The sequence below is a fragment of the Doryrhamphus excisus genome, chromosome 8 (assembly GCF_030265055.1).
Source record: "Doryrhamphus excisus isolate RoL2022-K1 chromosome 8, RoL_Dexc_1.0, whole genome shotgun sequence".
In the NCBI taxonomy this organism is placed as follows: domain Eukaryota; kingdom Metazoa; phylum Chordata; class Actinopteri; order Syngnathiformes; family Syngnathidae; genus Doryrhamphus; species Doryrhamphus excisus.
Genome location: NC_080473.1, coordinates 18,179,977 through 18,197,483, shown reverse-complemented (window position 1 = coordinate 18,197,483; position 17,507 = coordinate 18,179,977). Strand labels below are relative to the sequence as shown.

At 43.8% G+C, this 17,507-nt stretch overlaps 1 protein-coding gene across 10 annotated transcripts in view; it reads left to right on the top strand.

The window, feature by feature from the left end:
* Window positions 1–17,507, top strand: part of phldb1b (pleckstrin homology-like domain, family B, member 1b) — a 63,007-nt gene that overhangs the window by 19,457 nt on the left and 26,043 nt on the right. For 8 of the 10 annotated variants that reach the window (XM_058080686.1, XM_058080685.1, XM_058080688.1 and 5 more), the window contains 3 exons: window positions 3,428–3,553; window positions 7,711–9,122; window positions 16,932–17,249. In XM_058080686.1, coding sequence (XP_057936669.1) covers window positions 3,428–3,553; window positions 7,711–9,122; window positions 16,932–17,249 — 1,856 coding nt within the window. The remainder of the gene's footprint in view (window positions 1–3,427; window positions 3,554–7,710; window positions 9,123–16,931; window positions 17,250–17,507) is intronic. The other 2 variants (XM_058080689.1, XM_058080694.1) reach the window with 1 other exon arrangement.

Here is a 17,507-nt window from a genome sequence, read left to right as displayed (position 1 = left end):
GTTCTGTTTATAGGTCCAGTTCTGGCCACCTTCTGACATGAGCGGACCTCAGTGTCTGTGTCTACTGTTACATTTCTATTCCTGGTTGGCAATGTGACCCAGGCAGGCTCCAGACCCAGCAGGAGGAACAGACGTGTCTTTGAATGAACTCCTTCAGAGTTGTTGTGCTTCAGGGATATCGTCACTATTAGCTCACATGCTTGGACAGGAACATTCATCTGCTCCTTTCTGTGAGGAATGGGACACAGCGCATGGACAGGTAGTAAAAGCATCATGGAGGAACACACACTGCAGACGGCGTACTCCATTTCAGGGTGCTTTTCGTATGCTAGGTGATACATTGCTTATGTAAGCAAGCAAGCAGTTTGGGAGTTCAACACATGATAGATAGACACTTACTAGAGAGATAATTGCTTGATTAATCTCCAAGAGAGATTCACAGTTGATACTTTTGTTCATTCTTGTGGTTTCTCCATGCTCATGCTATATCTTCTGTTTCAAATCCATTTTTAACTCACATGTACAAGTCTCACAACCATCACTTGCCTCTCTTTTCCACTGGCAACATTCAGCCTTCAAACAGCAGAACCTTGGAAGGCACGGTTTTCTGTTAACATCTGCCAAAATTATGCCTCGGTGCGAATACATTTCCTGGTTAGCATGCGATATGGCACATGTCTGATGTCTTATTAATGCACTGCGTGAGTCCACCTGTCCAACTTAATGTATTATTATCACAGAATGTCTTTGTTATCGTCCTCTTGTCTTATTGACTCTCTAAAATGTTACCACAAAACACGTTTATAGTGTAACAATTCTAGTTTTATGTGCAGAAAACAAACCACAATGCACATCAATGAGGGAATTATGAATGATGTCATCATAAGGATAAATCAGATAACATTAAAATAGCTTAGATAACCCATAATTGAAGAAAATGCTCCACTGAGGCGTGATTACCAGTACTGTATGGGTGAGCCCATCATAACTTCCCCTGAGCTCCCTTGTAAATTAACCTTCTCCCGAAGAGGAAGGCATTTCACATGCTAGTTGCACCAAATGCTCTGCGATGAAGGAAACAAAAACAGCGAGCACACAAAAAAGCCTTATCAGCCACTTGAAACGGTGCTGAAAAGTGCAAAGGTTTGCCAGAGACGTCTGTGGCGTCACACCGGCTGCTTGGCGTGTCTGCCCGAAGATAGTGCACCTTGCTGGGCCACAACAAGTGGCTCCCTCCCCTTCTATACTGTGGTTAAATCTATGCTCTGAGTAGATCACATCCTGTTAGATAGTAAGGGTAAAGTAAGGGTGTTGGAAAAACAGATTGAATTGGCAATGAAAGTGCTGCTTATTGAGAATGATTGAGAATGACTTTTGTTTCCTATTAATATGGTACATTTTCTACAATTGGTATTGCAGTAGATTTTGTACAAGCAGTGTTTGTGTATGGCCTCATGTGGTCATGTTGAACCGTTTGGAAGGTGTGTGTCCCATTTTATCTATTTATAAAAGTGACACCACAATTCAGAAAAGAACATCATAGCAACAGTAAAATACGGTGGTGGTAGTGTGATGGTCTGGGGCTGTTTTGCTGCTTCAGGACCGGGAAGACTTGCTGTGATGAATGGAAACATGAATTCTGCTGAGGGCCATCTGTCGGGCACCTCCACACCAGCTGAAAGCAACTAGGGTTGTGCAGCAGGACAATGATCCAAAACATACCAGCAAGACCACCTCTGAATGGCTGAAGAAAAACCAAATGAAGACTTTGGAGTGGCCTAGTCCAAGTCCTGACCTGAATCCTATTGAGATGCTTTGACAGCTTCCAAAGCCTCCAATATGGCTGAATGACAACAATTCTCCAAATGTTTCAATTTGTTTGATCCGAGATATTTAAGTGTGACAACACTTGAAGAAACATTTCTTCAGAAATCTTATGGTATATGTGCTTTCCATTCTGGCCATGATCTCAGTCTACTAGAATGTCAAGTTTTCCACCTCCACACATCAAGGCTTCCAAGCAAATGTGCTTGAGGCTAAGCTGACACGCTGGAAAGATGGGTCCAGCTGTTAGAACACAGTGTAGACGTTATGAGAAAGAGGACACGTTGGCATTGCTTCTCTCAATGCCACGTACGCTGTCAGGCAGCAAGGAAAGCTGAACACTGAGACTAAGACTGTCATGCAAGATCACCCTTTCCTTGAGCTTTACAGCTTTGGGGGGTGGGAGGGACGCACATACACGTGCATACATGCATGCATTTCTATTCTAGATTCAACTAGAAAAAAAATATCCACACATTTCTTCGTGTAATCTATTGTGGATGTTGTGTTGTGTCGCTATAGTAGCTTGGAAATGTACAAATAATACACACAGTCTTGTCTAATTGAGGTGCGTCTTTGCCTCCAACCAGTATCCATCCTGTTTATGTGCATGAAGGCAGGATGGATGGTGTGAGTCATTTCTCCAGCAGCTCTTCACCACGTTGGTCAGACGTTCCATTCACACACATTTCATCCAACACGATAAGTCATGCAAGTATGACTTTATGCGTTGCAATTAGGAAAATGCAAAGTGCTGCTTCAGCAGATTTGACTTTCTAGCACAGTTTGTTTTTGCTGAGCTCAGCATTCCAGACAATCCTGAGAGTGTTGCAAACCACGGCCTTCTGGAAGAAGCCTGACACCCCAGTCAGTGAGTTGGGAGGAATATTGTGATGAATATGACACGCAGACATTGCAGATGGAGCTGCAGGAGAAATGTACTTCAAGAAAGGATCAGCTCTGCAAGTCTTTTGCAACATTGGTAACAACCTCAATGAGTGTGGACTGTACTGCATACTGTACAGGGACTGTACACAGACCGGTAGACTGACAAAAGGGCTCCTTCCTTTCATGCCATTCTTCTATGTATTTTTTTTTTCTGAGCTGTTTTTTTAATATTGTCGGATCATATCTCTGCCATAATCAGCATCCTTTTTCACTGTAATGACGCTGTAGTGACACAGCAATAAACATTCTTATCTTTATCGTTGATGGCTCCATGGCTGTCATTTCCACCGAGATCATTGTATGTGTTGGCTCATGTTGCACTACAAGTACAAGTACACACAAATACTTCATTTGCTGTTATTCATGGAGAGAGTGTGCTTTACATAGTATTTCTGTATTGCTTTTAGTTAGCAGTAAATACAAAAATGAGTTCCACTTACTAGTACTTATTGTCTTTTTTCATAGTTTGATTGGTCCTGCCACTTACAGTACTTATCAAAATACACGCTGCATGTAATTGACATCAGTATTGCCTTTTAAGGAGTACTAAGTGACGTAAAAAGAAAGGAGAAATGTCACCGTGTATGTACTATGATGTTGTGCATACTCCATGACTACCAGGATGAAGCCTAATGCAGAATGTGCTCCTATCCAGGCTGTATGCTGTGTTTTGGTCAGTCTGCGTTTTTCCGCTTCAATCACCCTGAAGAAGCCTTAAGGATGAAGAGCATGATGCCCCCAGGAGGAAGCATCTACCCAGGGGACTACAGACAGTGTGCAGGTATGATGCCTCCAAACTGCATGCTCACTGAGGGTGTCCTCTTATGGACTGCTGAGCTGTGCGGGATGTACATAGAAAGTCCTAATATGGACGATCAATAATTGGATGGATCCTGCATCACAGACTGTCAACACAAATGTGACTATGAGGAGCTAGTGGTAGGGACAAGAGCTCATCAGATGGAAACCTGACAAGATTTCTTGTTCTCGTGGGCACTAGGCTTGGTACGATAATAAATAAAGAATCACACCATGAATGAAAATGAACTGGATCATTTTGCCGGGCTCCATATATTGTCATGTGCATGCGTGTGTGTTGTCCTCGTCTCTCGCCTCCAAAGAGGCGGGAAGGGGGTTTTGGCACCATGGCACGTTTGTTCTATAGAACAACTGCATGAATAGAGTGAGCCCTTTTGTCTCTGTGATTGATAATTTTCATTAATTTTTTAATGAAAATTAATTTTCTACCGCTTATCCTCACAAGGGTCGCGTGGGGTGCTGGAGCCTGTTCCAGCTGTCTTTGGCGAGAAGCGGGGTACACCCTGGACTGGTCGCTAGCCAATCACAGGGCACATACGTATATATACACAAACAACCATTCACACTCACATTCACACCTATGGACAATTTGGAGTCGCCAATTAACCTAGCATGTTTTTGGAATGTGGGAGGAAACCGGAGTCCCCAGAGTAAACCCACGCATGCACGGGGAGAACATGCAGGGTGGAATTGAACCCTGGTCTCCTAGCTGTGAGGTCTGCGCGCTAACCACTCGACCGCCGTGCAAGTAGATGGCAATTTATTGTCATAAATTTTAAATGTCCTGGCTGCTGCTTTTGAAAACCCCAAATAGTGATTCAATGTTTCCCATACATTGGTGACGGCATGTTCAACAAATCTCATGGACACTCCCTCCAGGACTTTATTTAAAAATGTGTAACACAATAACACAGTGTAACACAGTGTAACATCATGTAACAGTGTAGCATAGTGTAACACACTATGGACAGCATTTTTTTTTACTATTTCTAACATTTCTTAAAGTGCTCACAACACCAAAACACATTGGTCTTGTTATTTTCACTGCAAAAAATAACATTGAGAAGTAGAGTTGGGCGATACGGACCTTAGCATTTATAGGGATATTTTAGGGATGTATGGCGATATTCATTCATTCATTCATTTTCTACCGCTTATCCTCACGAGGGTTGCGGGGGTGCTGGAGCCTACCCCAGCTGTCTTTGGGTGAGAGGCGGGTTGCACCCTGGACTGGTGGCTAGCCAATCAGAGGGCACATATAGACAAACAACCATTCCCATCCACTGTATGGCGATATGATGATATCATTAAATCAGCGGAGTCTTGTATATAAAGCCATAGAATCATCATTTTTGACTGGGTCAGTGTATTCGTACTCGCTAGCTCTGTCCCACGCTTCATGACACACTCTCGTACACAAGAGATGGTAGAACAGATTTATTATGTTCCCCACCTTTTGCCATCATTCTTGCTTTGCAAACTTAGCATATTATGGTGTCTTGCGCCATTTCTGCTCATTTCATAGAATTATTATAGAGTTATGTTTTGGGTTTTTTTTTTTACATTGTTGTGTGGGTGTCATGAGCAGTGGAAGCTTTGGCAGAGAGCTGTGGTTGTCGACAACCTGTTGAAAGTGCTTCTAGTGGTTGTTAATGTTGTCCTTTTTAAATGCAGTCGTCATTGCTTGAAAGGCATCCAGCTGAGGGCCGCTGCCAAAAAGCATGCATGTTTTATGTGCATCTCATTCCTCGCCGTCTCTGGGCAGACTTTTCAGCTGGAAGAAGATCTTTTCTTAGCGTGTTATTTCCAGTGGCCGCCACTTAGGAGTAAGTATAGCATCCACGCACATCCTGATCCAATAATGAAAGCCTTCCGTTGTTTTTCTTAATGATACATTCCCAGCTTGCATAGCGATTAAAACGGAGGGTACCACTCCCACAATCATCCTGCATATCTGTCATCTGTTTATAAAAGACGTTATCTGCACATGAACAACTATTATGCTGGGCAAGCCCTTTCAGCTTGATTACATCAGACGTCAGACTTAGAAAATGATTACACAGTAGGCACGTAACACAGTGCAGTCATCATGGCTTGAATGGAGGTCTCAGAATACAGTCTGACAGGCCACGTCAGTAGAAATAATAATAATCAGGCGACACACGGAACAAATTACATCATACAATGACCGATAATTTAAAAAAATTAGGCAAGATTACTTGTGTGTGCTGTGTGGGTGAGCAATACATCGAAACGATGCATCGCCGTCGCCGTGAGGTTTGAAAAGCGCAAAGGGTTTGCCCGAGACCTCTTTGGCGGCACTCTGGCTGCTTGGCGCGTGTGCCTGAATACAGTGCACCTTGCTGGGCCATGCCAGGTGGCTCCTCCTGACCTCCATACTCTGGTTCTCCTGATAGTAGTCATGGGGTCGTAGTCATGTCATGATATTTCATTAGGACTCATCAACGGGTACACTTGGTCACATTCTCATATTCCATCCTCAAACTACACTTCACATCTAAATGTTAAAAAGTGGATATAAATAATAATACCAATCTGTTGTTGGTCTTGAGAAGCACAAAGCTATTGGCGTCTGTATCAGTTTGCAACCAAATATATCTGTTGCACTCACAGTGCAATGTTGGTGTGTGTGTGTAAAAGAAATGCACTAAACTGAACATTCCCAGAACACCTTTAAAGTGTTCATAAGTTAGAGTTCAGAATGCAAAGTGTATGGAAGACTTATTTGCCACCTTAATATTATTTTTATGGCGACAAACTTGGTAGGATTGCATTGATAACAGTTTAACACGAAGATGACCAACCAGGCTGCAGACAGGAAGCTCGGCGTCCAAATGGCCGGAAATGTGGCAGCTGTACCTTCAAAATAATCGCAAACTGCATTAATATTGCAATTATGCAGCGTCACTGTGAAAAGTAACAGAAGGGTTTAAATAGTGGTGCTTTCAGAGTCAATCATTCACGACGCTCTATGACACCGCAAAGTAGTCACCATTTTGGGTATGGGCTGGCGTTTATATTGAAGGCTGGAACCGGAAAAGACCCACAAAAAGAGCTTGACAACAGTGGTAACACAACCGCCGCCGATACAGAGCAGAAGCCAAGACCGATTTAAATGTCCGTGCCGACGAACCACGCCGCAGTGCTCGACTCGGTGCGTGGAGTCAGACGTTACCGGACTCAATGAGTGTCAGTCAGAGCCGCCCCGTCTACAGGATGTTTGTCAAGGATGAACGATGCTAAAGCTAACCGTGTTTGACGTGAGTAGCCTTCCATCACAATCACTACCTGACTAAAATGATGCTTCTACCTACTGACATATCCTATTTAATGTCCAACATTTTATGCCGACGTGGACCAGTGGTCACATTTACCTTAACTAAGCAGACATATTGTAAGAAATGCGGGGCTTTATTGATAGATAAGCCAAGGTGTGGAATAATTGCCTGGTTTCCTAATGAAGTTTGGCATGCAGCGGTTAAGCTTCCCATCCATTACGGCCGGCCGTTAGCTAACAAGTCTCTTTATTTACTTTACTCTCTCCGCTGTCTAAGAGAAGTGTCTCTTTGCCTACTTTGCGGTGATTTGTGTGGTTAATTATCCTTGTGTCTGGAGTCAGTTGTGTGGGGCGAAACCGGTTGACGTTTACTGCCATGTGCTTTATTGTGAATGAACGAGGGTATCTCACCGGAAGTGAATCTAGTATGTGTGCTTCTATATTTGACATATGCCAGAAGCAGTGAAGTTAAGACATGCTTTAAGACATATTTTATTATTTACTGTTGTGTTTGACGCTACCCTCTTTGGTTTGAAGTTAGTCTCATTTCATCTCTGTGGTGTCCACTGGGTGACCCACAGCTCCTTTTAAGTAGGGGTATCAATATAATGTCAAATTACAACGTGACAAGTTTTCGCGTTCAGAACAAAAACTGTTTCTTCGGTGCGAGGCCTGGGACGATAATAAATGAATGAATTAATTTTGCCGGTTTCAGTGTTTTCCTTGTCTCTCACCTCCACACAGACAGGGTTAACTATGTGTTGGCTCATCTCGTGACAGCACTAATTATTATGTATTATCATAACTGCTTTTTTTTATAGACACTGAGAGCTTGGTCAATGGGAATCATCCAGCCCCCCCAGCACAGTCTTCCCAAGACCTCGGTGAGACGCTTCAATCAGAGCACAGCGCGATTGTCAGCTCCATCGAGAAGGACCTCCAGGACATCATGGACTCCTTAGCCATGGATGACCCTCAACCTTGCCCCTCAGAAGACAAAAAGCCCCCCGGGGGACAACCTGTGACTCATTCACACTTGTCGCCAATGGTCAATGGTGGGGGCAGGTATTTGCTGTCCCCCCCTACGAGTCCAGGGGCCATGTCGGTGGGATCCAGCTATGACAATACATCACCACCCTTTTCTCCTCTCTCCTCCCCTTCAGCGGCAAGCAGTGGGAGCTTTACTAGCCCATCCCCAGGTGGAGCCCCCCAGGACCCCATTTCTGCTCTGCCACCAGTGCCTGCACGCTCCTCCAGCTATAACTTCACCAGCCAGCCGCCCCCTGTACTACAGCCACGGACGCCCCCATCCAACTTGAATGGTTCCACTGTGGGTCAGAAGGTACCAGGAAGCCCCAGGTTGCAAAGGAACATCATAGGTGATGGTCCCCCGAGCCCTATGCCTAGTCGCAGAGGATTATGCCAAGATGTGTGCGAGGGGTCAAATGAACCTCTCAGTAGCAGGAATCTAGTGCCAAGTAGCCTCACTTCCAAGATCCCGACATGTGTGAGGACCAAGATGACCACTGTGCTTCATGAAAGGCCTGCAAGCCCTTTTAGAGAGCAGACACCCTTAGCCGATTGCTCCGTCTCCTCAAGCCCATCCAGGCAACTTTCCCACCCGACGAAAACCTTTCAGCCTCCTCTTGATCCAGTTGTCCATATCATCCAAGGATCCCCATGCCAGCAGCCTGCTAGCCCCCGCATGGCCCGGAGAAACTTAGAACTGAATGGTGGAGGGGGGAATATGAGAGAACTTCCTCCTCTTAGTCCCTCCATTGCTCGGAGAGGCATCCCAGTACTCCCAGTGTCAATCCCAGGAACGGTAGCTGCCCTGAAGGCCCCAGATAGTCCCTCGTGTCTACGTAAGCCGGTCCCGGAGAGTCTACGGCTTCATCGCAAGACTGGAACTACGCCCGAAGACTTGACTGGCTGCAAGGGAATGCGAGCTCGTAGTCCCTCACCCACCTCTCTGATGGTGGAAGGCAGTAGTGCCGGGTTCCAAAAGGCTGCCTTTGGCAACTCCCTCTCGCCTGCCTACAGTCTGGGTTCTCTTACGGGATCATCTCCCATGGCAAGTCCCCGATGCAACAGGAAGATCTCTACAGGACGACCGCCAATGAGGGAGAGGAAGAACAGCATCACAGAGATCAGCGACAATGAGGACGAGCTGCTGGAATACCATCGACGACAGCGGGAGGAGCGACTTCGAGAGCAGGAAATGGAGAGACTGGTGAGTCACATGCTTCGTCACTGCATCTTTTAGCATGCATAATGAGCTGAGGTGTTATGTTAATGCATCCCGACTGGAGACACTCTTACAGAGGTTGCATTTAAATGTGGGCTCTGGTCTCTTCCTATCTACTTCTGTGTTCTTCACCTTCAAATGTCCAGTTTGTATAGTCAGGAGTCACAAAAGTGTCTCCTACTTCATACAATCAGTAGGTACAAAAAAAATATCTTCTTTAATGTTTATTATTATTAAATTGACCAAAGGATGGCTGCATGGCGTCGAGTGGTTAGCGCGCAGACCTCACAGCTAGGAGACCAGGGTTCAATTCCACCCTTGGCCATCTCTGTGTGGAGTTTGCATGTTCTCCCCGTGCATGCGTGGGTTTTCTCCGGGTACTCCGGTTTCCTCCCACATTCCAAAAACATGCTAGGTTAATTGGTCACTCCAAATTGTCCATAGGTATGAATGTGAGTGTGAATGGTTGTTTGTCTATATGGGCCCTGTGATTGGCTGGCGACCAGTCCAGGGTGTACCCTGCCTCTCGCCCGAAGACAGCTGGGATAGGCTCTAGCACCCCCTCGACCCTCGTGAGGAGAAAGCGGTAGAAAATGAATGAATGAATGAATGAATGAAATTGACCAAAGGGTGCTCCTGCGTCTGTGACGTCTGCAGCACCTTGGAAAAGAAGTTAGTACCTGAATGGACGGCAGACGGAGCAGAGCGGCACAGAGCTGGTGTGGTGTGAGCCTACAACAATCTTACGGAATCTTCCGGGGGCCGCAACAGATCTAGTGTGAGCACATGGTCAGCCAGCTCTGTGAGAACGGAGCCAGCATACGCTAACATGGATGGTCACACAAAAGCCATTCGAAGGTGAAAGCCGCAGTGTGGGAATGTTTCGTTTTTAAATAGAATGAACACTGTTAGCGCATTGACACAGACGATGACATGGACATTTTTTTCAACTAGGAAGTACCGCTGGAGGTGCTCGGGCAGCGGCGCCTTGGTTCTGACAGCAAATGCTTGCTAAGGCCTTTGGTCGGCAAATGGAAACAAAACAGTGCAAAAACATACACACATACAGGCAACTTCTGTGTGGGGAGATGTTTCATACAGGTACACTGTACACTACATACTCTCATGACTCAAATTAATGAAAAAAAAAGCCCAAACTGAACACTGATAAACACCGGCCAAAGTTGGCTGAATCTCTTCTTACTGAACGAGATTGGGAGCTAGCAGGGTTAGCTTGTGTGGTTGTGGTTGTGTGTGTGAGTGGTAAAAGTGGTAAATTATTACCATTAAATTCTGGCTATTTTGTTCTTACATTTTTAACCCTGCAGCGATGCGGCTAATTGATTTGGCAGGAGCCAATCACAAGCTTTCAGTGCTCTCATGAGTTTGTCAACTCATTGGATATTCTATACAACAGCATTACAAAACCGTCAGTGTCATGTTCCTGAAAGGGTATACTCAATAAGTATACAAACATGTATCAATATGAGTGGTGAGTACTTATACATTATATAATGCCTTGAACGTATGATGTTACAGCCCTTAGCCATAGACTAAGATTGGGGGGCACATCCCAATCTTTCACTGAAAGGTTAGCCATGTTTCACTGGTCCAGCAGCAGACCCTCAAAGCAGAATGTACATAGTATGCTGAATAAAGAGTTATATAACCAGTATATGCTGTAGATCTAGCAAATACACGCAACACATGTGCTAAAGAAACTCTATGTTGTTCTAACGCAGACGCTTGCAGCGGGAGGCGCCGCAGGGCCCGTAATTAGTCATTGTTGACTCGATGTCGAGACACATTTTCTAGCCCAGGGCGTATGCACTGAAGTCATTTCACACACAGCTTGCTACTCCATACACAACTGATTACCAAAAAACAAGTTAGATGAAGCGAGTTGATTTAAGAAAAGCAGGCGTATTGTGAAGTCAGCTCACAGGCAACGTCAGCAAGCCAGGAACAGCCAGTTTCACAAAGCACAGTTGGACGTCACCTGTATAGGATGTACATAGTCGGCCTGTCATGATAATAAATCAATTAACCGCATGATAAATCCAAACAAACTGGATCATATTGTGGGCCTGGATACATCGTGTGTGTGCATGTTTGTTTTCCTTTTCCCTCTTGTCGCGCTCTCGCCTGCAAACAGGCTGAATGACACCTAACCATCCTCCCCATTGTCCCAGTGGGGGGAGACGAATACTTTCTTGGTGCCTGTGTAGAGAAAAGTTAATCTGATGTCAATTTCAGTACGTTTGCATATCATCGTTTTGTGACAAAGATAAAGAAATGAATAATACAAAAGGATGGAATTTAAGCTTAATCTGCCGTGATTCCCCAACTATAAGACCACAACATATATGCTACTTTGACTAAAGGCCCCAAAACATCACACCCCATGAAGCGTAAACGGCATATTCCCAACACAATCTTGCTAAAAGTGTACCATATATGCTAATAGGCTGATGTCTGGCATTGGCATTGTTATATCATATTAACATTGCGCTAATGACAAAGAAATACATAACCAATAAATACAATGAATGCTACAATTGTTTATCATCAACTATTGTCCAGCAACATTTGTTATGGTGACAGGCCTTGTTGTACCACATTTTAGTGAGTTTTTGGTGTGTAGCATAACACGTCTCTCTGATGATGACAGGAGTGGCTTCATATTTCACCTTTTATAAATAATATTTCCACTTGCAATGACTCCAAAATACTTGTCCACTAGAGGGGGCTGTCTACCTGTGCACACACACTGCAGAGCTGAAGTCACTGTCCTGCCTGCAAGCCCCTTCTGGGGGCAAGCCTGCAAGATCTACCTTCTACTACAAACATAGAGCATCTTATAAATATAATATATACTTGTGGTATATAATTACTATATTCATAAACATGACTGTTTAACATATTATTATTAAAATGGGGGGTTAATTCACTCACACCATGTATTTATTAACGTGGGGGTTCATTCATTCACACTCATTCACTTCATAAATCATATTATATGTTAGTAGTACTGTGCTTAATATCTGTGTGTTTATCAGTAGAGTGGTATTGATGTAAAGATGATTGACAGATGTTGCCAATGAAAAGCAGAGTGTACTACATATATTTTATTGTGCTCTTTTATGATCCAGAAGGAGCAGCTGGTGTTTTGTAGCAGGTACCACACGCCGACTGCGTAGCTTCAAGCTGCATTAACTATGAATGACTGCATGACGGGGATACCCATACATTACTGCATACATTACATACACAACCCCATACGTTACTGCATTGTATTGTAGTACTTGTATGTAACAGCCGAGCAACTCTTTCTCCTCTGACTCCACAAATATCACTCACAGTTGAGGTAGGGACCACAGCAGTGGCTTTAAATATTTCATATTTATGAACATTTCATGTTTATAGCAAATTGTTGAACTTGCAAGCTGATGCAACTGCACGCACACATCTTACTATCCACAACAATAATCAAGGTGGAAGGCTTCATATTTCCCTAGCAGTGAAAAGTACAATCACTTCCTTTTACATGCACACAATATTACCTTTAAGGCAAGCAATTAAGAATATTGTTAATAACATGTAGGCATTTATGTTACATTTAGTTGCATCATATTCTGATGACATGCATTATTTGTATACGTATTATCAACAACTGTTGAAGTGATCAATCAGTGCTATTGATGGATACACTGCATAATATTGAAGTATTTAAGGTAGTGTTGGAAATCTCTGTGTTAGAGCCTCAGTTCCCAAAGTGGGGGTACCACAAGCATAGTTGGTTGGGGTCACAGGGGTATGTGAATAAGTGCTGAGCTAGCGTTAGAATTCTAAGAATGGTTCATCACATAACTACTTTGACACAAATTGCTACATTCACAGACACCTGGAAATCACAGGAATGACGCCACGACCTATCGCTGCAGTCACGTGACCAAAATGAGCTTTGAAGACAAACCAACATAATATTTCCAGGGATATGACCCATCCCAGTCAAAATACTTTGTTGTCTTATTATCATTATTATTATTATTCGTCGTTATTTGTTGTCTTACTCCATCATGACTCACAGAGCTAATTCCACTTCTCCTGAGCATATCGATTGGTCCGCCACAAAGAGAGTTCCAACCCTACATTAAATACTTCAATATTAGCGCTGATAGCTGGAATATATATAAATATATATAGAACTTGAATATAAACTGAATTGATTGAAACACTTCAACAATTGTTGATAATATGTATACAAATAATGCTTTTCATCAGAATATGATGCAACTAAATGTAACATAAATGCAAGTATTTTGCCATCATGTTGTTATTAACAAAATTGCAAATATTCTTATTTGCTTGCCTTAAAGGTAATATTGTGTGCATGTAAAGGAAGTGACAGTACTTTTCACTGCTAGAGAAATATGAAGCCTTCCACCTTGATTATTGTTATGGATAGTAAGATGTGTGCATGCAGTTACATCAGCTTGCAAGTTCAACAATTTGCTGTAAATATGAAATGTTCATAAACATGAAATATTTAAAGCCACTGCTGTGGTCCCTACCTCAACTGTGAGTGATATTTGTGGAGTCAGAGGAGAAAGAGTTGCTCTGCTGTTACATACAAGTACTACAGTACAATGTAGTAATGTATGTAATGTATGGGTATCCCCATCATGCAGTCATTCATAGTTAATGCAGCTTGAAGCTACGCAGTCGGCGTGTGGTACCTGCTACAAAACACCAGCTGCTCCTTCTGGATCATAAAAGAGCACAATAAAATATACGTAGTACACTCTGCTTTTCATTGGCAACATCTGTCAGTCATCTTTACATCAATACCACTCTACTGATAAACACACAGATATGAAGTACAAGACTATTTCCAAATAATAATAAATGAAACACATTCAAAGCTGGCATCATGACTTATCATTACATTGTTGCCTCCTCGCCCCACTAATGTGTAATAACCACGTCATATTCCAACATTTAGGTCTTTATTTGAGCCCAGGCGTATGCCACAGGTCTCAATCACCTTTTTAATGGAAATCACATAGTTGAGACTAGTCAGTGTGAAAACGGTACAGCATGTCCTATATTATTCTGCTATACATGGATGACACGTGCATGTGTGGAAAGGCAGAGATGTGACATGTAAGCACAGAGGTTTCAGCTGTGTTAGTGCCAAGCACCCCCGCACGCTTTTATCCTCTGTGACATCTTCAAGAAGGACCAGCGGCTGATTATCCAGAGGCTTGTCTGACTTTGATGCATGTATGTACCACCAGAGAGGGGAATAAGAGCAGCGCTAGATTCAATGAAAACATCTCTTGGCAGGATCATCTGGCTGTTCCTCCACCGGGAACTGAAATGTTGAACCCTCCCCCCAAAGGATCACTGCCTCATTACGAGCGGGGTTTGTTTTGCAGACTTTGTTAGCGTGCCTGCAGATATATGGAAAAAACGCCTTTTGTTGAACATGCCGTCTGCGACACGGCGTCACAGGAGCGTACGGCTGTAAACATACTAAGTACTGGAGCTGAGTACTGAGGACTACTGAGGGTCACAACAGGGAAGGCACAAGGAAAGGTCTCCCTCTCAGGGGTTTTGTCAGTGTGAATACACTGGCTGTGTCTCAATTAGCGTATGTGTCTAGTGTAGCTGCCTCCATGGTGATGGTCCAACCACACTTTCTACATTAGAAATGGTTAGAAAGTATTGTGTAAAACAGAAAGTAGTTGTATCATTCAATTCATCTTTGTTAACTGCGTCACAACAAAAGCAACTTATTGTATTATTGCAGGCACCAGTTGTCACCAAATATAAACCAACCACAACAAAAGTACCCCTTGTACTAAATTTACAGTTAATAGAAACTCCAAAATAGACCACACAGTCCAAATAAAGACTCGTCATGTGTCCACTTGACTTTCCTATGAAAGAGCACATCAGTCTGCCAGCATGCAAGTGTTAAATTTGATGCATCAGGTTGAATTATGTGTTGGAGTGTGATAAGAATCTGTCTGCATGAAGACTGTCTAGCAGGCTTTTCATGGAGCATGTTGGAAGAAACAAGAAAGCGGGGCATGAGAGAGCTAAGGAGTGTAATCTGTGTGCCAGCAGATGTTGTGTGGGAGGCAAATGTTAGCATGTCTGACTCTTCTCCAGCAAACAGCACTCTTTAGCCCAAAGGGCTCTTTTGCTGCCACCCACTCACTTAAACTCAAGTACCAATTTATTGCAGGCTTCAGTGCCACCTGTGCCACAGAGATGGTTGTTCCCGCATCGCTGTCTCCAGTCACAAGCCACAGCCAGCATGTACACCATCAAAAACATCATAGAGGACTGGTCTCCAATGAAGGGGGTGCAGCTCGTGTGAAATGACTGATACTGCTTTACTTTTAGAGGCTGTGTAGTTTTTCTCCTAGCTTTAGAGAAGTGCACTCACACTCGGTGGCCCCCTGATTGGTATCAAAGTGTCGTGGAAGTACCAGCCATGCCTCCTGGGGAGACGGTGACAGGCACTTTATCTTGATTAAAAGGAAGCGTCTCTTAATTTGGGCAGAATAAGTGCCATGGAAAAAATATCCCATGTTTTGCAGCACTGTTTAGGCTATGTCCACACGGACATGGATGTTTTCATAAACACACCTTTGCCCCTCTCTGGTATCAAAACTGTCTCCATCCACACGGTGGCTGTTCATAAAAGTACCTCTGTTCACAGCGATACATTCACATGTCATATGTATGCCTAAGTCACCGTGGCACAGCCGCCATGCACTGTTCAGCCAATCAGAAGCATCTGACATAATTTCCATGGACGGCACCATAACAAACAGAAGACACGTGAAATGCTAGCCAAGAGTGCTCCTTGGCTAGCATTTGAATGAATGAATGAATGAGATGGCCCTTTATTCTCGTCACTTATAGAAGTACAAGCGATCATTCAGTACCTTCCAGTAGTTTAGCCTGTGACTTGCGAAGGTACATTACGGAATGGTACGGAGTCAATTATGTGTTTATTTTGTTCTGTTGCGCAGCAAGGATTTCCTCTGCACAGAGAACACAAGATCGGTGCGTGATTGCCCACATACACGGCTTAGCATGCAAGACAAGACAAGGGAGTGCAATATTACAATGGGACAAGATTTCTTGTTCTGTAAAAAAGACTGCCTTGTGGGACAATAATTACACAACAAATGGTGTGGATCATTTTCCCATGTTCCATACTGCCATGTTCTCCAAACAGGCAGGAAGAGAGTTCACTCTGTGCATTACCATTTTTCCAAAAATAATGACATGCTTGTCAAGGTTGTCCCACCAGCTAGAGGTCCGATCGGGTCTTGTCCAAATTGTCGTTGTGTTAATTTTAGTTTTAGTTTTCACAAAGTAGTGCATTTGTTCATCAATGTAGAGCAAAAGCAGGCATTTACCCTTAAGCACTCAACAAGTCATGTGAGTCTGTTGAAAAGCAGCACTGTAATGTTACATTATATTTATCTAGTGTGGTAATAACAGAACATACAGTCATTGTTACCTCATCTGTCTGCACCAAGCCAAAAGCTCTGTTTTTGCTGTCTAGACACATACAATAACCAACATCTTCACCCTGTTTTCCAGACAGAAACCTATGTTGGCCAAACACTTTAAAAGTGTCTATTTGTGTGTACAGAGACTTGGAGTTACCGTTGTTAAGCCATGAAATTCATTCAGTGTTACTTGCTTTATAAATGCTGTCAACATAGTATCAAAGCTTCATCTGATGTTGTTCTTTGGACACAGGAGAGGCAGCGGCTGGAGACCATCCTGAATCTCTGTGCCGAATACAACAAAGGAGAGAGCATCATCCTGGATCCACTGGGCCCCGGGAGGGCAGCTTTCCCTGGGGGGTTTTCAGACGGCTCGATGCAGGGTGCTTCCGCTGAGCGTGTCCTGGGAGGAATGCCGTCGCCATCGTCTCGCCGTCTGGCACAGAGACGGAGAGAGAGCGATGAGGAGAACCTGAAGGAGGAGTGTAGTAGTACAGAGAGCACTCATCAGGAGGTGAGGGCATCAGAAGCTCCCAGCACCGCATCAGCACTGCAACATGGAGACACGCAGGTCAGAGAAAATACTTCTTCCTCACCGCCGATGGCCGGCATGCTGCGGCACATCCCAGCATGCACGCAAGCCATGCATGGCTCTACTCTACTTTGGAAGGTCATCTTTCACTCAACCCCTACTCGTCACTTTTTATTGCGCATTCAATTCCTCATCGAGGCTATGATCTGTGGGATTAACTGTGGGAATTGTAATGGCATATTATTTTTTAAATAAAATAATGCCACAGACATTTGCATCCAAAAAATTTCTTCCCGT